This window comes from Apodemus sylvaticus, chromosome 2 (assembly GCF_947179515.1).
Source record: "Apodemus sylvaticus chromosome 2, mApoSyl1.1, whole genome shotgun sequence".
NCBI classification, from domain to species: domain Eukaryota; kingdom Metazoa; phylum Chordata; class Mammalia; order Rodentia; family Muridae; genus Apodemus; species Apodemus sylvaticus.
The window spans coordinates 164,439,582-164,461,911 of NC_067473.1; the positions used below are offsets into that span (position 1 = coordinate 164,439,582).

The following is a 22,330-nucleotide window of genomic DNA, read 5'->3' on the forward strand; positions in this document are numbered from 1 at the left end:
GACGCTCCGTCACGTGACCGCAACGCTCCGCCGGCGCCAATTTCAAACAGCGGAACAACTGAAAGCGGCGCTGCGGGACCCACCCCCGGCCCGGGCTCACCCCTCACCCCGCCCCGGGCTCCCACAGCCCGGCCGTCCCGCCGGGACCCGCCGCCCGGGCCTGGCTCGGCCCCGCGTGGAGCGGCCGCGGCCTGTAAGGTGAGTGGGATGCGGCCGGGTCCGGGGAGGGCTCGGAGTCGGGACTGCCGGGGCTGTGGGGCGCGAGGGGGTGTTGGGGACCGCCGGGAAGAAGGTCTGAGCCGCCGGCCTCGGCCTTCCCGCCGCCGCGTTCTCCGAGCACCCCGGGACCCGGCGGACAGGCCCGCCCTTGCAGCCAACCCTGCCTCCGCCCCCACGGCTGCAGGGCGGGATCCTAGCTGCAAGGTCCCCTGCAACACTCAGCACCGAGAATGGGGTCGATGGGGTGGCTCTGCAAGTCGCCTTCCGCTAGAAGATATTGGGAGTGTTAGGAAAAGGCTGGGCAAAGAGAGATACCCTATGGTGGTGGTGGTGGTGGGGGGGTGTCTGCTATTTGACTGGGGTGGGGTGCAATGTGAAGCCAAACGAAAACCGAGATTTGAAGGTCGAGAGAACGGAGTGTAAACAAAGCTACAGGGTGGAAGGGACCTGAGAGCTCTAAGCAGCTGGCAAATGTCAAAAAAGTGTGATCTTTTTGGGCAGGTGTCCTAAAGCGGTAGCCGCTTTCTCTGTTTTTCACGGGATCGCAAAACAGAATGACAGGATTTATCTTAATGATAAATTATTTTATATACCTATAAAAATCTATGAAAGGCTCTTTCTAAAACCACTTTAGCATAGCAGGCATAGTGGTGAATGCCTGTAATCTCAGCACCTAGAAAATTGGAGGCCAAAGAGTCAGCGGTTCAAAGCCAGCTTGGCCTACATGAGACTCTGTCTCAAAAATAAAAGCCACCTTAAGCATACTAAGCATTCTAATGATAGCACATGTTGGTATGGAGAAGATCGGTATTACAAATCTTAACTTTTGAAGCAGAAAATCAAGTTATATAAAGTATTATACTTACAAAACTAAAATATAGCTCCTTTCAGGTACCGAAAATGTCACTGTGCAAATGCTTTGCAAATTTTGAAAGAAAATACACTTTGAAAAAAAACATGTAATGTTTTCATGGGGGGGGGGCTGGAGAGATGGCTCAGTGGCTAATGGCAGCTCTTGAAATGTTTTGTTTGTTTTTATCCAAGAGGTTTGGGTTCTTTATTGTAGAGTGCTTACCAAGCATTCACAAAGCCCCAGGGTCAATCTCTACCACCACATAAAGCTGGCATTGTAGCTGCACCTGTGATTCTAGCAGGTGGAGGCAGGAGAATTAGAAGTTTAAGGTCAGCTGCATTATTTGAGACCGGTGGAAATGGGCAGTAGGGTATATAGCTCAGGGTAGAGTCCGTGCCTACTGTGTGTACCCTGAGTTCCGCCACCAGTACTGAAAAGTGGAATAAATGAGACCGCACACTCTGCATGACTTTGCGGGGAGCCAGGAGTATGGAAGCCCCCCCCCTTTTGTCTGAGATCTTGCATACTAGGGGTTGATCTCACCAACCAGTGTTGAGGCAGTAGGACCTCCTGCCTCTCTCTGCCTGTACGTACTGAGCCTGTGGCCTGCAAAGATGTAAGCGTGTCTTGGCAGTATCATAGAAAGGGTTGCAGGATCACAGTTGTCAGGACTCCAAATTGCCGCTTGTCCACCCAACCCATCCTCTTTCACTCTTCCCTCCAGTCATTGCAAGTGAATTCTAGTGGGCAGCGGCAAGCATCTCCACGATCTTCTGGATGTCTCGCATATTCTTTGGCCAAACGTTTAAAAAATGTTTTCACGTTTTTACTTGGGGCAGGGGTGGGGGTGGGGCTTGCCCACATGCGTATATGGATGTTGGAGGGAACAGCTAGGAGCTGATTCTCTCCTTCCACTATCATGACTGACTTCAGGTGGCCAGGTTTAGAAGTTGATGGTTTCAGTCACTGAGCCATCTTGCCAGCCCTCCCCCAAAAATCTGTCTTTTTTTAGTACTGGGAACTGAACCCAGGGCCTTGCTAAGCAGGCCTTCTATCACATCCTCAGCCTGACCAAACATTCTTCAGCTTCCAGGAGACCAATGACTCCAGTCCAGTCCATGTTCCCATCTTGAAGTTTGCTACAATGATTAACTTTCCTTGGTCACTGATAGGGCTTTGTTTTTTTTTTTTTTGTTTGTTTGTTTGTTTTTTTTTTTTGAGACAGGGTCTCATGTGGCCCATGCTGATCTTGAGGTTACTCTCTGGCTAAGGGTGGCCTTGAACCTGCCAGGTGCTGGGATTACAAGTGTGCATGAAACCTAGCCTCTGTCCTTATTGTCTGAGGGTTTGACAAAGATCCAGGCAGCGTTCCCCAGCCTCTGGGCTTCTGCTTTTGGCTGTTGGGGCAGAGGAGTACTTCCTGTTTGTCTCAGCCCAGCAGATCTGACTGCGAGCTTCTCCTTGCCCTCCGCAGGGTCAAAGCTTGTGATTCTCGATGGAGAGTGAAAGCACAGCTTCATGATGAGAACCAGCCCCCGTCGGCCACTGATTCTCAAAAGACGGAGGCTGCCCCTTCCTGTTCAAAATGCCCCGAGTGAAACACCAGAGGAAGAAGCAAAGAGACCCCCTGCCCAGCAGGAGACTACTCAAGCGCAGGCCTCCCAAGAGGTGGCAGAGTCCAGCTCTTGCAAATTTCCAGCCGGAATCAAGATTATCAACCACCCCACCATGCCCAACACACAGGTGGTGGCTATCCCCAACAACGCTGACATCCAGAGCATCATCACAGCACTAACTGCCAAAGGGAAAGAGAGCGGCAGCAGTGGGCCCAACAAGTTCATCCTCATCAGCTCAGGGGGGTCCTCTCACCCATCTCAACCTCAACCCCAAGCCCAAGCCAGCAGTGCTTCCAAGAGAACAGAAGTGATCGCTGAGACACTGGGACCGAAGCCAGCAGCTAAGGGTGTGCCTGTTCCCAAGCCACCTGGAGCCCTTCCACGGCAAAGACTGGAAGGCTGTGGTATGTGGTCTGCCGGGCAGATGGGTGTGCAGGAAAGGTCGTCAGTCAGTCAGTCAGCTGATGTCTGTGGTAGACAGGAATCTCAGAGGAACCGAGGTGAAGGCTTTTCTGTTTTTATTCTTTGAGCATTAAAACACTTGGGCGCTGTTGAAATGGTTACAGTAATGCAGCATTACTATTGCTCTCTTTCTGCTGGAAAAGGTTGGTTAGTTGACTGGTTGGTTGGTTAGTTGGCTGGTTGGTTGGTTGGCTGGCTGGTTGGTTGGTTGGCTGGTTGGTTGGCTGGTTGGTTGGTTGGTTGGCTGGCTAGTTGGTTGGCTGGTTAGTTGGTTGGTTGGTTGGTTGGCTGGTTGGTTGGTTGGCTGGCTGGTTGGCTGGTTGGTTGATTGGCTGGTTGGTTGGCTGGCTGGTTGGTTGGTTGGTTGGCTGGTTGGCTGGTTCGTTCAGTCTTTGTATTGACATGTGTCTTAGTGACTGTTCTCTTACTCTATAGACATGCCACGACCAAGGCAACTCTTATAAAAGAAGGCATCTTTTGCTTACACTTCCAGAGGTTTAGTCCTTTATCAGCATGGTGGGAAGCACGGCAGTGTGCAGGCAGGCACTGGAACAGTAGCTGAGTGTTACATCCTGATCTAGGACAAGAGGCAGAGAGCCCCTGGGCCTGGCATGGGCCTTTGAAACCTCAAAGCCTACCCCGACTGGCACACTTCCTCCAGCAATGCCACATGCCAATTCTTCTCATCATCTCAAATGTCACCACTCACTGATTACTAAGCGTTAAAATATATGTGCTTATGGGGGCCATTCTTAGTAATAAACTGAAGCCCAGGGAAGAAAAGTGACTTTTTTGTGTAGCTATCCAAAATTCGCCTTGACAGATGCCTAAGGTTCCTTCTGGCTCATTGAAATGCAATTTATTGTTCATGAATTTTTACTGAAGTCCATAGTGGAGCCACACGATTTACCATGAGTTCCCTGTCCCTTAGAATACAGGTCTTAGAGGGGTTCTCCCCAATCATTGCTTTCAGTCAAGCTGCAGGGCATCTGGAGAGGCTGCTAATGGAGTCTTGGGTTGTTCTCCCTCTAGCTGGCGGTGAAGCGGCAGGCTGCATGCTGGACAACAGCTTAACCAATATCCAGTGGCTTGGAAAGATGAGTTCTGACGGGCTAGGCCCCTGCAGCATTAAGCAGGAACTGGAAGAGAAGGAGAATTGTCACCTGGAGCAGAATCGAGTTAAGGTGAAGTGTCTGTCACTCATTCGGGAAGTCAGAACTAGTACAAGGGATGTCTAAGGGGGGGAATGAATCAAGGAGCTGCGAGAGCAGCATCCAAGTCCTGTTAGCACTGCTAAAGGCTTTTCTGTGCAAGGTCTCCTTTACATAGCGCTCTCTTGGAGGTTCTGGAGAGTGAGCCCAGGGCCAGACAGTACAGAAGACACCACCATCAGGCTGGCCGTGGGGGTGCACGCCTTTAGGGAGGCAGCTGCAGGCCTGGGCTAGAGTCATGACAGCCAGAGCTACACAGAGAAGCCCTGTTTCAGGACAGGGGGAGGGAGACAGACACACAGACTATACTACTAAGCTACATTTCCAGCCCTTTGTATTTTTGCCTTGGAGGCAGGGTCTGGCTAGAACTGACCTGCTTGGGCCAGAGTAACTGGGATTATGTGTGCCACCACAGCCTCTCTGTGACTCATGAGTTACTTTACTGCCTGGGGCCTCGTACTGTTCTCATCATTGCACATTCAAGGCAGAGTCCTGCCTTTGTATTTCTCTAGCACTGGCTTTAATACCCTGGGTTGGGTGGCCCTTAGTAAAGATTCAGGAAATGATAAAGGTCTTAGTTAAAGAAGCCATTTGGACTTTTAAAGCGGCATCCCAACAGTACAAATTGAATGTAGCATCATTAACATGACAGTTTTATTAGAAGATACACTGTACTAATAATAGCAACGTAAATTCTATCGGAATTTTATTTGTATTAGTTAAACTATATATTTAAACATATAGCTGGACTTGTAAAATTGTATCTCAAAATTTTAAGCTGAATGATCAGATCTTTGTCTAAAAGCATGTGTGTCTTTGGTAAGCATCTGTCCCACAGCCTTGACTGTTTCTTCTATACCTACACTGAAGCAGGGTGAGCTTCTGTCTCATCTGGACCACAGGTGGAACTCAGGCCTAACTCCTTTGCCTGCAAGTCTGACAATTCATACAAATTATTGTGTGGATCCCAACTAGAGAATCTACTGGAAGAGACCTCATTTGTTTTTTGCTTTTGAAATAGAGTTTTGTGTAGCCTGGGATAGCTTAGAAAAGACTAGCTGAGCATGACTTTAAACTCTTGATTATCATGCCTTAACCACGCAACTGCAGAAAGTACAGACACGTGCTACGACGACCCATGTATTTTATGTGGTGCTGGAGATCAAACCCAGGCCTTCATGCACACCGGTCAAGTGCTCGATCAAACTGAGCTATGTCCCCAGCTTCTAGACTTCTTACCAGGCATTTTGAGGAAAAGGATGGAAGGGAATCAGTTCCTAATTGGTTGGGGCCTAGACTAGTTAAACTTTAATTCCATTACCAAATAATGGTCTCAAATGAATTTGTTTCTGTTATCCCTTAGAGCAGTGATTTTCAACCTGTGGGTCATGACCTCTTTGGAGTTGCATATTAAGTATCCTGAATGTCAGATATTTACATTAGAACTTTAACAGTAGCTAAGTTATTGTTATGAAATGGCAACGGAGACAGTTTCATGGTTAGGGGTCACAGTAAAGAACTGTATTAAAGGCTGTTAGAAGGTTGAGGACCATAATTCTGGAGGATGTTCTCAATAGGTTTGGGTGGGAAATGGTTCTTGTAAACTTCTGTGTCATTCTCTGTTCTCTTTCCCTTTGGCTTCTCACACCCCACAGACTGAGGAGCCCTCAGGAGCATCAACATCTTGGCCGGACTCTGTGTCTGAGAGGCCACCCTACTCTTATATGGCCATGATACAATTCGCCATCAACAGCACTGAAAGAAAGCGTATGACTTTGAAGGATATCTACACTTGGATTGAGGACCACTTCCCTTATTTTAAGCACATTGCCAAGCCAGGCTGGAAGGTATTATGTCCCACAGCCAATGTCAAGGTCATTCTGGTCTATTTTTCATGATGCTTTAGGTGGTTTCCTAATGAAACATAACAAAGGAACAATGAGCCAATGGCCCCAAGATTAATTTTTTGTAACATCTAGTGGGTGCAGCCTTTTCTTTTTCTCTCTTGTTTTGAGACAGTCTCACTACATGCTCTAAGCTGGCCTCAGACTTATAAACTTCCTGTTTCAACCTTAGGAATAGATGGGACTGCAAGGGTATGCCGCCCTGCCCAGTTGGGCAGGTTTTGTCTTGGTTTTCATCTGATGCATGGAGACTCTTAAAGGCAGATGCCCAGGAGTCTGTCAGAATCACGTGTGTGTGTGTGTGTGTGTGTGTGTGTGTGTGTGTGTGTGTGTGTGTGTGAGAGAGAGAGAGAGAGAGAGAGAGAGAGAGAGAGATCTGCTTGTGGGAGGAGGGGTGTGTATTATGTGAGTATGTGAGCATGTGAAGATCAGAGGAGAAGAGAACCTGCTGGAATTGTTTCTCCCTTGGGAGTTCTGGGATTGAGCTCAGACTCGCAGCAGGTACCTTTGCTTCCGTCCCTTACATTGAAAAGCCCAGGTGGAAATGAACTTTGTCAGGCTGGAGCTGGAGCTCAGTGGCAGAGGACTTCCCTGCCATGCACAAGAGCCTGGCTTTGAGGTGGGATTTGCCAGGAAGACTGACCTTGAACCAGCATGTGACCTCATGTCCTCTCTGCTGCCTGTCCTGTGCTGCATGTCTGCGGTGTTGACACCGGGCCTACCAGAAGCTCAGGCCACAGGTAGCAGTGTTTCTGTTGTATTCGATCCTTAGATTGGCACGGTCCAGTCTCTGAGGTAGGATCTTGCTGGGTACTTCTGTATCTTACTGCGTCATCTTCCTGCGTCCAGGCATGTGGGCATGCACCAAGTCCAGGCCTAGGGATGGTTTCTCCCTGCTGCTGCTCTTACACCATTAGTGTTTCTCTGTGGACTGCAGTGGACAGTCTTCTCATCCCTCCTGCTGCACTTCTGGAAAACACAGGGCTCTGCGCTGCCCGGCTTAGCCTGCCTCGTTTTCCACACAGTGATGAGGCGAGAGTTGCAGGTGTAAAGATCCTCTTCAGTGTCCTCTTCACCTTAGTCTTGTGCCGTGAGAGAGAGCAGGGGAGAGAGGGAGCTTCCACCTAAGACCTTGAGGGCCACATGTGGTTTTGGTTGTTTTGCTGGTCACTAATTGTGGGTGGGGGTGTGTTGTGAATGTTTATCTCCTTGGGTATGGCTGAGGTTAGCGCTGCATATCAGGAAGGGGGTGGCCAACAGGGGACGTGGCAAGACCTGGGCAAAGTCTCTGTTAAACACAGTGGGACATTGCCTGGCCTTTCCCAGCTCAGAGCCATGTTTCCAAAGCTGACTGAACAGATGACTGCGTATCTGTCTCTTTCAGAACTCTATTCGTCACAACCTTTCTCTCCATGACATGTTTGTTCGAGAGACGTCTGCCAATGGCAAGGTCTCCTTCTGGACCATTCACCCAAGTGCCAATCGTTACCTGACATTGGACCAAGTGTTTAAGGTGAGTGTCCCTATTTCATGTGGAGAGCCAGCTGTGGCCACTGAGCCTTCCATAAAGGAGCAGTGTCACTCCTGACAGTCTCGGACTGAGGGAGCACTAGAAGCCAGTCACCGATTAATGACTTGTGTAACATCCTGAGCAGCTGACAGATACCAAGTGACAGTCCTTGCACTAGACCAGAAAGTAAAGAAAACTGTTCTGGTCTCAATACAGGAGTCTTTCTCTAACTCCTCTATTTAGTGTAGACACTTGTTACAATACAGCTTCTAGATCTCTTACTTGGGGTTCTGATCAGTGAATCTGGGATAGGCCCAGTAATTTGGTGTGGCAGGGCAGGGCAGGGCGTCTGTGTGCGAGTGCGCACACCAGTGCGTGTGTAGAGGCCAGAGCAAGACCTTGGGTGTCTTTCTCTATCACTATTTCCTTGGGATAGCTCTCTCATGGAACCTGGAGCTACACTGAGGTCAGCAAACCCCTTCAGTCCACCTAGCTCCACCCCAGCCCTCACAGCTCCTGTTATAGATACAGGCAAGGCCACCCCTGGCCTTCTTAATGTAGGTTCTTGGATCTGAACTGGATCCTTTATGCTTGGTACAGCAAGCTCTCTTCCCCACTGACCCATCTCTCCAGCTTTGTGATTTGTATTTCAGTCTTGCTCCAAGGAAGCCCTTCTTTAAGTATAGAGACCAGAAAGGGAGCCATAAGAACATGTTTTCAGAAAAAAAGTTGTTGTTTCAGGAACTTCTAGGTACACATAAGGATGCTGTTGCTGTACTGTTTGTTCTTCTGGAAGGGAGTCGTTCTCCATGGTGTCCCTTGGACAATAGGGTTCTTCCTAGTCTGAGTAGATTGACCACATTTGTGGTAACTTCATGTCATTTCTCTCTCTCGATGCCTGGCCACCACCAGCCACTGGAACCAGGGTCTCCACAATCGCCCGAGCACTTGGAATCAGTAAGATTCTTTTCCTCTGGCTCGGGGCTGGGCCTTATCTCCCTTCACTGCTCAGCATGGCTTTAGTGGGCAGGAGCTGTGACGTGGGGAGGGGACTGTATGTGACCCTGTGGTGCTAACCCTGAACACAGCACACAGAGGTGTGCTGAGCAGAGCAAAGTAGGTCCTGCAAGACCTGCTGTTGCAAGGACAGGTGCATGGCATGGGCCCTGCTGCAGGCAGCAGCCGCAGCGGCAGCCGGTTCTCTCAGCGTGGCTTGTCTCTCTCTCTGATAGCTAACCGCATTTCCCTGGGGGTGGTGAGTGCATGAGTCAGGTGCAGCATTGTCCTGCCCTCCCTCATTTGTCTGTTGTCACCTTTCCCCTGAGCATGGCTTCATAGATTGTACCTACCTGCATCCATCATTCAAACCAGCTTTTCTTTCTGGGCTTTTAGGCCAGAAAGGTTTCTGCATCAGCTCGGTTGGTGGGGTTCTGCTGCTCCCCTTACCTTACTAGTCCAGGTTTCTTTCTCTCCCAATAAGCAGCAGCAGAAACGACCCAATCCTGAGCTCCGTAGAAATGTGACCATCAAAACTGAACTCCCACTAGGCGCACGTGAGTATGAAAGGGGGGGAGTCTCAGACGTGCCCAATCCGGTTCTGGGGCCTATCATCAGGTTATGTCTCTAACTCAAGCGAGTTTGGGTCCACAGTAGAGCAGTGCTCCTGGAGTGGGAAGTAGTAGACCCCTAGCACTGCTGCCTCTGATCTCTCTCCTGCTTCCTCCTAGGGCGAAAGATGAAGCCCCTGCTCCCGCGGGTTAGCTCGTACCTGGTGCCCATCCAGTTCCCAGTGAACCAGTCCCTGGTGTTACAGCCCTCCGTGAAGGTTCCCTTGCCTCTGGCAGCGTCTCTTATGAGCTCGGAGCTTGCCCGTCATAGCAAGCGAGTCCGCATTGCACCCAAGGTGCTGCTGTCCAGCGAAGGGATAGCCCCGCTTCCTGCCACAGAACCAGTGAAGGAGGAGAAACCCCTGCTCGGGGAAGGGCTACTGCCTTTGCTTCCGATTCAGTCCATTAAGGAAGAAGAGATCCAGCCTGGGGAGGACATGCCCCTCTTGGAGAGGCCTATCAAAGTGGAGAGCCCTCCCTTGGAAGAGTGGCCCTCTCCGTGTGCATCCCTGAAGGAGGAACTCTCCAACTCCTGGGAAGATTCTTCCTGCTCACCTACCCCAAAGCCCAAGAAGTCCTACTGTGGGCTCAAGTCCCCAACGCGGCGCGTCTCAGAAATGCTGCTGACTAAGCGAAGAGAGAAGAGGGAGGTGAGCCGAGCCCGCAGGAAGCAGCAGCTGCAGCCTCCCTGTGCGGACGAGCCTGAGCTGCTCTTCTCAGACGACTCCAGCACATGTCGGCCCGCCATGGCGCTCCTGGCAGAGGCTGCAGAGCCTGCACCCCAGCTCAGCTGCCCTGAGGAGGAGGGAGGACCTTTCAAGACCCCCATCAAGGAGGCATTGCCTGTCTCTTCCACTCCTAGCAAGTCTGTGCTCTCCAGAGACCCCGAGTCCTGGAGGCTCACACCTCCAGCCAAAGTTGGGGGCTTAGATTTCAGCCCAGTACGAACCCCCCAGGGGGCCTTTGGCCCTCTGCCTGACTCGCTGGGGCTGATGGAGCTGAACACCACACCTCTGAAAAGCCTTCCCCTCTTTGACTCACCCCGGGAGCTGCTCAACTCAGAGCCCTTTGACCTTGCCTCTGACCCCTTCCGCAGCTCTCCACCACCACATCTGGAAGGCCCCAAGCCTGGCTCCCCAGAGCCGCAGGCTCCCAGCCTTTCAGCCAACCGTTCTCTCACAGAAGGCCTTGTCCTGGACACAATGAATGATAGCCTCAGCAAGATCCTTCTAGACATCAGTTTCCCTGGCCTGGAGGAGGACCCTCTGGGCCCTGACAACATCAACTGGTCTCAGTTCATCCCTGAGCTGCGGTAGAGGCAAGGTCTTGCCCTGCCTCTCAAGCCGCCTGCCATCCTGGCACTTGTGTGGCTCAGCGTACTCCAAGCCGTCTGAAGGAAGCTAGCAGGCAAGCGCCAAGCCGTGCCCTTTGACCTAATTATGTCAAGATGATAGCCACATCTAAGCCACTGCTGGGACCTGTGCAAGCAATAGGACCTCCCAGAGTCAGTCCTCCACTCCCGGCTGGCAAGTGCAGTGGGTGTGACCAGTCTGAGGACCAGGAAGTGCCCATTCATCACCCGCTGCTCCTGGCGGGAGAACCCTTGTAAATGGTGTCAGTTCCCCAAGTTGTCCTGTAATTATAAATGTAAGCGTATTTTCTTAGCTCATTATCCAGAGATAGCCAGGATGGGTAGGGTGACCGGGTTGCACACTGCTTCTGCTGTGGCCTTTGGGGAAAGCCCTGCAGTGCATCTCTCCACACTTGTGGGTCTGCTATAGGCTTCTAGACACAGGCTGCCGTGCCAGCACCCAGCTTACTGCCCTTTCCTCACAGCTCCCCATGTCTCGGAGCCAGTGGTACTGCGTGAAGAAATCCTGCTGTAAAAGCCTATTGGGTTTGGGTGTGGAGGGATGGGTGTGCCTGAAGCTAACACACGGTGCTCACAGAGTCCTGTTAGGTGTTTCTCTGATAGTGTTCCCAATCATGCCAGGGAGTCAGCATTGAGATCTCAGGCCGCGGCCTGAGGAGGAGGAAGTGACCCCTGACGTGCCTGGCTTCCTTAGCTTGCACCTGAGCTTTGCAAAAAGCCCCCCTGGACCCCATTCTCCAAGCTAGCCTAAGAACACTACTGTACCTACCTACTGAATAAAGCCGGGTGGCACTGGTCTTGGAATTGAATGAGGGGTGATGGTGAAGCCTGGAGATGCTGGGCAGGGCCTATCCCTGCTGTATGGCCGTTCACAGGGGGTCGCTCCTGTACCCTTCTTTGACTTTGAAATTGCCAGTTTTGTCTGATGTGATGCTTCATTCTATAATCTCAGCCTTTGAGAGGTAGAGGCAGGAGGATCAGGCTCCTCTGGGTGACATGAGGTCCTGTCCACAGAGTCCAGTTTCCCCACTGTTCCCCTGCACTGCCCAGCCCTTCCTTGCCTCCCCGACCTCATCCCACGGGGCCAGAATCTGACATAGGTCCTTGTTGATCCCTGTAACAACAGCAGTTGTAGTCCTCCATTTCCCTCCCATTCCATCCAACATTCAGGCCAGAAAGCCGGCCTGTTGCAGGTGTCTTCATTACCACTCAGATCCGGGGCCCCAAGCCTGGGAGCCAGCCTGCTTCCTGTTCCCAAGCCTTCCCAGGCACGGCTCTCCCAGATCAGCTCCTGTTACCAAGTGTGTGACCAGAACTGATAGCACTGCCCCCTCCCTGCCTCGCCAGAAAAGCGTCAGGGACTGAGGAGCCTCCCAGGACAGGAGGGCCTCCTCCCAGCAGCACCAGTCAGGAAGCATCACCATAGCAACCCTAGCAGCAAACAATGGTACCAGAAAGGGCTTTCCTCCAAAGCCGCCTCTCCTGGCTCTGTGGCTCAGAGGAAGAATGGCCAACAGCCTGAAGAAAACATCCCTCCAAAAGCCAGGCCTGAGCCATGTGTCTCACACCAGGGAGCCTTTCCTGAAGGTACAGTGGGGCCACCTCTGCAGCCGGCCTCTCAGGCTGTCCTGCGCAGTAGGCTCTCTGACACAAGCTGTCCTCTGCTTTCATCCTGTCGCACGGTCAGCTCAGAACAGGAAGGAGGGGCCTGGCTAGCAGTGTGAAGAACCTCATCTAAAGGACTTGAGATCAGAAACGAGCTTAGCTTGGGATTTATATTTGGATTTTTGGAGTGTGTATGTATGTCAAGTCTTGGGAAAGAACCCCAAGCTTAATATAAAATTCCTCGTTTTATATGTACCTTGTACCCAGCCTGAAGGTGATTTAATGCATGCAGTATTTTTAGGATGTCTATGATTGGACTGAGGCTGATCACAAAGGTCAGTTTTTCACTTGAGACACCATGCCTTTGTCCAGGGAGAAAGAATATTTTTTCAGAATTTGTGTTATAACATTTTCAGATTGTAGGAGTTTGGTTTTGTTGAGGCAGTGTTGTTATGTAGCTCGGACTAGCCTGATACTATTAGCCTGCGGTATCCCTGTCTCAACCTTCCCAGGGGCTGGCAGTACAGTTTTGGTTTTGTTTGAGCTTAATTTTGAGACAGGACCTCCCTATATAGCTCTGGTTGAAATGCACACCTGGACCAGGTTATTGCCAAACCTGTGGAGCTCGGCCTCCTAACTGGAGTTACAGCACTTATGGCCATGCCTGGGATAGAGGAGGCATGTTTGTGTTAGCGCCCAGATCTTTCCTCTGGGTGCTCTTGTAGAAGAAGAATTGGGGAATTGGGTTCAGTGGGGCACACCTATAAGTTTAGCCTTCGCCAGCCTGCTCCAACGGACCTACAAGTGAGACCTTATCTCAAAAACTGAGGGAGGGAGGGAGGAAAAGAAAGCAGGTCAGTAAGTCCGCTCAAGTGCTGGGGACAGTTGCTATGCCTGACAGCCTGAGTTCCACCTCTAGAATCCACATGGTGGAAAAACATGCGATCCTCAGGCCTCCACATGCACACTATGACAAGGTCATGTGTTTATATACACACTAGGTTTTTTATTTTTAAGAACTAACATTTAGGGATGGTGCCAAAGAAACTGGTGGAGGTACTGGAGCGAGGAAAGCCCCAGAGTGGCTAAGAGGGGGGACATTTCTGTCCTGGGCTGGCTATGAACAAGCTCTTCGCCACCTTTCACACAGCTCAGTATTCTGAGTTTGAACACAGCTTAAAGCTGAACTCTCCTATTCCGCTAACACCTTGTGTGAATGCCTTACTGCAACAGGGGCTTTCTGCATCTGATATAGGGACTGGCCAGTCTACTGCTGTGACAAAATACTTGTGATAACTCGAAAAGAAGTCAGGTTCACCTGTGCTCTTGGAAGAGGTTTCTTCCTGTGTTTGGTCACTTGGCCTTGTTGCTCTAGACCTGTGAGGCAGCAAATGGAGGAAGAGTGGAAAGACAGGAAGGCCCCAGGGTCCCACGGTTCCGCTTAGGGCGTGTCCCCAGTGGCCTAACTTCCACCAAGCCCTCAGCCTTCTACCGCCTCCTGTCCCGTCGTCAGACTGGAACCAAGCCTTTTACTCAGGCCTTTGAGGGGCACTTATTCAAACCATAGCAGAATTTGGATATCTGCTCATTGGGGGCGGGGGGTAGAGAAGAGGGCACAAAAAACAGGAAAGAACATTCTAGATTCTTTCTAGACCAACTGACCTTTAATGAGAAATGAGGGAAGATGTCCCTGACAGAACAGGTAATAAGTGGACTCTGGCATGGAAAGGTCCCTGGCCCTCCTTTGGGGAAACTGCCCAAGGTGTTTCCAGGACCAGGAAAGATGAGGTAGGCTTCTAGAATGGTGGGCATGGGTCATCTGCTGGGCCCGGTGTGTCCACAGGGGCACATAAGAGGACATCAGAAAGGAGGTGAGTGGTGAAGTGTGAAAGTTGGGGGCTGGTGATAATACAGACAGAGTAAGGACATTTGCCACCAAACCTGAACCTGAGTTCAGTTCTCCAGAAGTAGCAGGAGGAGCGGCTTCTGTACGTTGTCTTCTGACCTCCGCACACTCCATAACACCCCAGACACGTACACTAAATAAATAAATATTAAGATGTTTAAGCAAGTCGGGGCTAGAGAGATGCTCAGTTTTCACAAGCACTGCTTGCTCCTCCCGCAGACCCGGGTTCCCAGCGCCTACGTACATGGTTGTTCATAACCATTTCTTACCTCCAGTTCCAGGGGATTGGATGCCTTCTCCTGGCCTCCTTTGGCACTAGGCACATATGTGGTGCCCAGGCATACACATAGGCAAGTCACCCATCACACACACATGTACATATGTGTGTATGTATATGAAGTGAAAGTTGAGAGAATGGCAAATCAGAGCCAAAACGTGATCAATGGAGAATGAAATTTGATAAGTCTGTGGAACGCATGCAGTCACTTCTGGATTGTGGCAATTATTTGCCTCATTGAAACAAAACACCCCACAGGCAAAGCAAAGGGAGGAACGGGTATTTTGGCTCACCGTTCGGGACTAATGACTCATGGCAGGGGCTTGAGGCAGGGGTCCACGTTGTTGACAGGACTCAGGAATGCTAGTGCTCGGCTGGATTTCTGCTTTCTATTCCGTTTAAGACCCCTGCCCATGGCCCGGTGGCTCCGGAGTCAATGCAGCTCTTCCCCCCTCAGCGACCCTAGTCCAGATTAGTCACTGTCACGTGTGTCAGGTCTGGGCTGGCATCCTATGTGCTCCAGAACCCATCAAGCTGGCAGTTAAGAGAGACCGCTTGTAAGTACTTGCTATGCAAGCATAAGGACCAGAGTGCAGCCCTGAGAACTCATAGAAAAAACCTTTGCACAGGGCTAGGAAAATGGCCTGGTGGTTAAGAGCATCGCTGCTGGGGCAGAGGACCTGCATTAGATTCCCAGCAACCACAGGGCAGCTCATAACCATCTTTAACTCCATTGGATCCCTGGATCCCGATCTCTGAGATTACCACACGCAGTACACACACATATATTTTGCAGGCCAAACACTCATAAAACAAAAAAATATTTTTATAAGTAATTTTTGTGGTTGTTTTTGCTTTTGTTTTTTGAGACAGGGTTTCTCTGTATAGCCCTGGCTGTCCTGGAACGTACGCTGTAGACCAGGCTGACCTTGAACTCAGAAATCCACCTGCCTCTGCCTCCCAAGTGCCGGGATTAAAGGTGTAAGCCACCACTGCCCGGCAGTAATTTTCTTTAAAGGTTTTACATAGTAACACTTGTAATCCCAGAGCTGGGGTGGGGAGAGGTGGATTCTTGAGGCTGGACAGCCAGTCAGTGTAGCCCTATCAGTAAGTCCCAGAGATGCTGTATCTCAAAAAACAAAAAATGAGGAGGCTGATGAGGAACCACATGTGAAGCTGTCTCCTGACTTCCACACATACATACATACATACACATACACACATACATATATACATACATACGCACATATATATACATACATATATACACACATACATACATATATACATACGCATACATACATACATGCATATATACATACATATATGTGCACGTGTGCCCACCGGAGTATACACGTGTGCATACACTTTCTGATAGAGTGGGAATGGAGAGATGCCTCCTCGTGGGGGCATCTAATCCTGATGAGCCCTGGTTGGCTGGCTGACAGCTTGTGCCTCTGCCCCGTCCTGCTTCTCTGCCGGCACAGCCGTCCTAGGCTCCCTTTCGTGTCTTCCTAGATGATCCATGCCAAAGAAGCTTTCCCAACCTATCAGACTTGGACTCAGCGTGAGTTCCTCCTCCCCAAAGAGACCAAGGAGTTCCCGGGCTTCACCCTGCAAGGCTACCACAAGCTGGCCCTGAAGCAGCCACCATGCACAGAGACAAAGTCTAAGGTGCGTCACCAGGTACTCCATCCCTGGAAGGATGCAGCCCAGCACACCTGGGGCTTTCACACTTGGCTGGATGTGGGGCGTTTGCCTGCTACCTTCCCCACCAGACCAGACGTACCCTATGACAGCAATGTCTGGCGCTATCTGACTCACTCCAATGCCCACCACCTCCCTGCTGCACAGCCCGGCATCCCTCCACCCTCCTGGATGGGCCCCCACAGCTTCCTGTCCTTCATCAGTGCGACCCCCATCTTCGTGGACTTGAAGAGAAGGAAGCAGATAATTGTGAGAACAGCGAGGGAGCTGAAGGAAGTGGAGAAACTCAAACTGAGGAGCGAACTAAGAGCCCCTCCGCTCGACACCGATGGCAATATCCTACCTCCGCCAAACTTCAAGAAGTAAGCTCACCCCTTCCGGGCAGGGATTCCGCCCACGTTCCTCTGTCCCCTCCCTCGTTCCTCTGTCCCCTCCCTCGTTCCTCTGCCCCCTCCCACCTCTCCCCGGTCCTGTTTCCGGTATCTAATTTGCTTCTCCAACTTTCCTACTCGTGGCTACCTGAGCCTTTTTCTTTTGTGTAACTGGAACCCATGGCCTTGCAAATGCTTTGCAAATGTTCTGCGGTGGAGGGCACACTCCTGCTTCCTGAAAGTAGCAGGCCACAAGCCGTGGGCGTGGGAAGAATGGCCAATGGGAAGGCCCTTTATTATTTAATGAAGAGAGGGTGCTATGGATTTAACATCTGCTTAGATGAGGGATGCTGAGAAATGTAATTTAGTCCCTGCTTTCAAAAGACAGAAAGAGACAGCTACCAAAACCATACCTAACCTGCAAAGCACTCAAAGTGTATGTGTGTGTGTGAGAGAGAGGGTGAGTGTCATTATTACATTCCTTTTGTTTCACTGAGGCAGGATCTCACATACCATACCGGCTAGGGTGGCCTTCACTGGCAATCCTCCTGCCTCAGCCGCCTCTTTGGTGCTAGGATTACACATGTATATCATCATGGCTGCCTGCCTTTTTTCCCCCTTTTTAAGTTTTATTTTTATTTATTTTTTATTTGTTATTTTATTTTTGGTTTTTTGAGACAGGATTTCTCTGTATAGTCCTGTCTGTCCTGGAACTCACTCTGTAGACCAGGCTGGCCTCAGAAATCCACCTGCTTCTGCCTCCCAGAGTGCTGGGATTACAGGTGTGTGCCACCACTGCCCGGCTTTTTTTTAAGTTTTTAAATAAAAGGCTGCTTTGCCTGTATGCATGTCTGTACACCACAACCATGCCTGCCTAGTACATGAGAAAATCAGAAAAGGCTGTTGGGTGCTCTGGAACTGGAGTTTCAGACAATTGAAAGCAGCCATGTGGGTGCTGGGAAGTGAGCTGGATCCAGTGCTGTTAACCACTGGGCATCTCGCTTGACACCCTTTTCCTTCCTTCCTTCCTTCCTTCCTTCCTTTTTTAACAAGGAGAATACAAAAGGTATTACATTCCTGAGGCACAAGGGTATTAAACCCCCAGTGAATCCCTTTTTTAAAGCTGGAGTCTCATGTAGCCACAGCCGGCCTTGAACTCAAGATTCTCCTGCCTTCACCTCCCAAGTGATGGGCAGGCGCATGCCACCACATCGGGCCTCTAAAGTCCATTGTTAGCAAAGAAAGCAGAAATGAAACCTGGGGTCAGAATGACGTCCTAAGATTCTCATTCTGACAAGTGGTTTGGTTTCTCCAGCCTCCATCATTAAAGGAGGATCATAAACACTTGCCTCCTGGGTAAGGATGAAATGCTTGTCAGTATGTAACAGATTCACACCAGGAGCTTGGAGCGCAGCTCCATGGGACGATACCCACTTACAAGCTCAGGGACTTGGGTTCTGTCCTCCACAGAGAAGATAAGAAAGATGGGAGAAAGAAATTGAACCAAAGTTAGGTCTTCTCTTGTCAGGGAGGAGAGAGGAGGGTGGATGCCTGAGGTGCCATCTCGGCCTCCAAAGTGTTAGTTATAAGCAAGCTGATGGTTCCTGGGGGGAAGATTTCCTTCGAGGCCACTTCTCAGGAGCACAGGCTCCTGAAGGTAATCCTAATGAAATACAACCCTCGGGGTGTGCACACTGCTTGGGAAGAAGGGGAACCCCAGAAAAGGAGGACGAGGAAGGGTCTTGAGAGTGAATATTATCCAAATACAGGAATGGAATACAATGAAATCCCTTATGCATAATATATGATAAGAAAAACATTAGAAATTTGATGTTGCACAAATTCTTGGGCAGGCAGGACTACTGTGGGCTAAAGTGTCCCCCTCCACCCCTTAATGCAAAACAGAAACCAGGGCTAAGGCTGGAAGATTAGAAGGCCTTCCGAAGGTTACAGGGGAGGGGCTTGAACCATCTGGGCTCAGCTGGAGTGGTCCCAGCCAGAGAGACATTAGAGGGGGTTGTTTGGGAATTACACAGCTTCTCTCATGCTTGTGTGTGTGTGTGTGTGTGTGTGTGTGTGTGTGTGTGTGTGTGTACAGGTGCTCATGGAGGCCAGAAAGGGGAATTGGATCCCTTGGAACTGGAGTTACAGGATTTTGTGAGCCCCTGACAGAGATGCTGGGATCTGAAATCTGCTCTTCTAATGGAGCACTAAGCTCTTTTGACGACTGAGCCATCTCTTCAGCCCTAAGAGAATTTTTTTTTTTTTTGAAACAGGGTCTCTCTGTAGCCTTGGCTAGCCTGGAACTCATAGTGCTAGGATTAAAGGTGCATGCCACCACATCTAGAGATTTTCAGTGAAAACCAACAAACAAAACTAGCAAAGCATGGGAGTACAGCTCAGGGGCATTGAGCACGTGCACGGCCAGCGCCCACCTCCAGCTTACGTACAGGCACTCATACGGACAGGCTCGGGGTTAGCACTTGCTTCGAAGACATGAGGACCCCAGTCTGACTCCTCAGCACCCGTGTAGAAAAGGCTGGGTGCAGCCATGCACGCTCGCAACCCCAGCAATGTTGGACAACGGAGACTGGCAGATTCTGGGACCTCACTGGTCAGTTAGCCTCGTGAAAATGTTCAGTTTCAGATTCAGTGAGAGACTGTCTCAAGGGAGTAAGGCAAAAAGCGAAGGAGCAGGGCACTGGTAGCTTCCTCTAGCCTCTGCACCAGCACCTGCACACTCATACACACACCACACACACGTACCACATACCCACATGTATAGCCACATATAATTTTTAAAATATGGCATCAAAGGTTAGCGACTTTTTGAGGTGAGTCACCTTGGGGACTGTGACTTTCTCTGCTGTCCATACATGGTGACCAGTGTGTGTCATATAGGCATCTTCAGAAAGAGTCACGATTGTGTGGAACATGGTGGTGCATACCTATTTCACTTGGGGGAGACTAAGGTGGGAGGATCAGTTCAAGGCTATCTCTAGCTACATAGTGAGTTTGATGCCAGCCTGGGCTACATGAGACCCTCTTTCAGAAAAGAGGGTGGGTAGGCAAATAAGCTCAGTTAGCATGCACGAGATCCTAGATTCAATGCTTACCCTACATACACTGGGCCTGATCTGGGCTATATGAGAGTCTATCTTAATCCCTAGGACTCTCTGGATAGAAACTTAAGGTCATGTACATGTTTGGCAAGATTTCTACCACTGGGCTACATCCCTGGGGAATTTTTCAAAAAGTCACAGAGGTGGGGACATGGGTCAGGAATATAGTTTCTTGCCTACCATGCAAGAGGCTTGAAGCAGCAAACAGGATTATCTGCCCAGCGCAAAGCCTGTTGATGCACAGAAAATCTGCTACTATTCAACCAAGTTATTGTTTTGTTTTTAAGTCAATTTGCTACTGTTTAATTTAATACTACAGGCTAACAACGAAGAAGAAGTCATCTGCTACGCCTCGCTGAGTTCGGCAGTCTTCCTGTCTGCACTGCATTAGTAGAACAGGGGAGATGTGATGAACATCTGGAATCTAGACAGAACCCCGAAATAGAGTGAGGCAGGGGGGTGGACGCCCGTGATCCTAGCACTCTGAAGGTGGAATGAGAGGATATCAAGATGGAGACCAGCATGGACCATGCACTGAGATGGGAAGAATGAAGAAAACAGAGAGTGGACAACAACGGGGTTAGGGTGTAGCTCTGTGGTGGAGTGCTGACCTCGCACCTGTAAGGCCCTGGGCTCTACCCCTAACACCACACACAGATATAAAAAGAATCTAGGTGAGGGGCTGGAGAGATGGTTCAGCAGTTAAGGGCCCTGGAGTTCAATTCCCAGCACCCACATGGCAGCTCACAATCATCTGAAAGTCTAGTCTGAAGGGATCTCACTCCCTCTAATGACTTCCACTGATACCATGCTAACGAGTAGTTACATGCCAGCAAGACATTCACACACCTAAAACAGCAAAATTAATATAATAAAATATGTAACAAAAAGCATACTTAAGAAAAAAGACATAGGAGCTTTCTATACAATTGTGCAAAGGATGCTGTGCTAGACACATCTAACACCACAAGCACACAGTTAAAATGCAGGCCGTGTGGCATATAGCCTGATCCCCGAATAGAAATCATTATCTTCTCTCCCTCCATGCTTGGTGCCCTCCCTTGACTCTGTTGTCTCTGAACCACTTTCCCAACAGGTCCCAGTACATTTCTAGTGGTGGAAGGCTTGTTCCTTGGGGCCTCCAGTTCCTACCCAACCCAATTCCCAATAATTCCTGCAAGAAATGGCCCTGTCCAAATCTTCAGCCTCATTACCAGGAAAAGGCCCTGAAACTGGTTCGGCTGCCCACCGTTCCCCTGAATGAAGACCTTCTGAAGGACTACCAAACCCTGATTAAAGACCGGCTTGCCATACCCGTCCACTACCTCTCCAAGGCGCAACCTGCTAAACCATCAGAGGGAAGGAAGAGAAGGAGACATGGAAATGTCTAAAAGAGGAGACCATCGTGGGTCTTAGGGTTTGCAGCCTAGCCTTCTTCAGCAAGAGACCCCAGGAGACTGAGAACTCTGAGCCTACAGAATAGGCTTTTGACCATCCTCCAGCCTCATGCCACCTCTGTATCAGGCTTCTGGAGACATTACTGAAGCTCTGAATTGTTCTGTGTTTTTCTTGGAAGACTAGTTGTAGTGTGGGGGCATTGGGGCAGGGAGAGAGGGGAGGATGGCTAGAATACCCGTAGGTTCCAGCTCTTAAGGATAGAGCGGTGAGGGGTGTGTGGGGTGGGGGCATGGTAAGAAATGTGAGCAGAGAATTGCAGGCTGCGGCTATAGCTCAGGAGTAGAGCACTTGTCTAGAAGGGTGAAGTCCTAAGTTAATGTCATACACACACACACACACACACACACACACACACACGAAGTTGTCTCTATTCTCAGAACACATTCACAATGATTCTGTGATTGGTTAGGACTCAGTCAATGTCTCAGGCAAAAATTTAACCTCATTGCCATCTCCTCCTTGTACTATCAGATACCTGGACTGAGACCAGACACAACTGTTTGGGTCGTTCTAATGTTGCTCTGCTCTGTTCCCCTGCAGAACTTGATGGCAGATGGTGCTGGAGACAGGAGAATCAGGCCTGAGGAAGGGAGTCATTTCTCAGCAGGGCAAGAGTGGAATGAAAGAGATATTCGAGGTGAAAGGTGTAGGGGTCACAGAGTCCTTGTGCTCACTGTTAAGCCCTAGAAATGTTAAACACACAGGGCTGTCTCTTCAAAGCAAGAGATGTATAATCTGTTTTCTGCCCAGAAGGCTGTTTAACAGCCTTGTGCCCTTTGCACTGATCTGTGTGGTTGAGACCACACCAGATCCTCCCTTAGACCCTTAGGGCGAGCCTGTTTTTCTCAGATAATCTATAGGATTGTTACATCTTTATAGACAACATTACTTGTCCTTTACAAAGTTTTGATGCTATCATGTCTTAAGTTTTGTTGTGTACACAGGATCCAGTTAATTTTCACCAGAAAATTCTTCGCCCAATTGTGCTGTGATTAAATATGCTTAGGCATATTTAATTTAATTTGGCATATTAGATTAAACTACTTGGGGACAGACTCCCAACGTTTGAACCAACACCTGCTACTGTGTCGTGTTGAACCAAACTGACTTCCTGCCCTTCAGAAAGCATC

The 22,330-nt window shown here is 49.9% G+C and overlaps 2 protein-coding genes across 4 annotated transcripts; both read left to right on the top strand.

Moving 5' to 3' along the window:
• The first annotated feature begins 118 nt into the window (after nt 1-118).
• Nucleotides 119-11,563, top strand: Foxm1 (forkhead box M1). Of its 3 annotated transcripts, none has more exons than XM_052174955.1 (8): nt 119-198; nt 2,547-3,092; nt 4,183-4,334; nt 6,017-6,208; nt 7,650-7,778; nt 8,688-8,732; nt 9,256-9,328; nt 9,503-11,563. In XM_052174955.1, exons 2-8 carry the CDS (start codon nt 2,591-2,593, stop codon nt 10,696-10,698), a joined length of 2,289 nt encoding a protein of 762 aa, XP_052030915.1. In that variant the 5' UTR covers nt 119-198; nt 2,547-2,590; the 3' UTR covers nt 10,699-11,563. The 3 variants fall into 3 exon arrangements, with proteins under 3 accessions (XP_052030915.1, XP_052030916.1, XP_052030917.1); XM_052174956.1 differs by having other exon boundaries at nt 9,259-9,328; XM_052174957.1 differs by lacking the exon at nt 8,688-8,732 and having other exon boundaries at nt 9,259-9,328.
• Nucleotides 11,564-11,646: 83 nt separating this feature from the next.
• Nucleotides 11,647-22,330, top strand: Tex52 (testis expressed 52). Its single transcript, XM_052174965.1, has 3 exons — nt 11,647-12,341; nt 16,061-16,611; nt 20,839-22,330. Exons 1-3 carry the CDS (start codon nt 12,261-12,263, stop codon nt 21,131-21,133), a joined length of 927 nt encoding a protein of 308 aa, XP_052030925.1. The 5' UTR covers nt 11,647-12,260; the 3' UTR covers nt 21,134-22,330.

Bases quoted from the DNA above. Each gene is read 5' to 3' on its own strand.
- Tex52 (XM_052174965.1), top strand. From the start codon at position 12,261: ATGGCCAACAGCCTGAAGAAAACATCCCTCCAAAAGCCAGGCCTGAGC. The intron at 12,342-16,060 runs GTACAGTGGGGC...GTGTCTTCCTAG, and splicing joins CCAGGGAGCCTTTCCTGAAG to ATGATCCATGCCAAAGAAGC. The intron at 16,612-20,838 runs GTAAGCTCACCC...CTTTCCCAACAG, and splicing joins CCTCCGCCAAACTTCAAGAA to GTCCCAGTACATTTCTAGTG.
- Foxm1 (XM_052174955.1), top strand. From the start codon at position 2,591: ATGATGAGAACCAGCCCCCGTCGGCCACTGATTCTCAAAAGACGGAGG. The intron at 4,335-6,016 runs GTGAAGTGTCTG...CACACCCCACAG, and splicing joins TGGAGCAGAATCGAGTTAAG to ACTGAGGAGCCCTCAGGAGC. The intron at 7,779-8,687 runs GTGAGTGTCCCT...GGCCACCACCAG, and splicing joins CATTGGACCAAGTGTTTAAG to CCACTGGAACCAGGGTCTCC.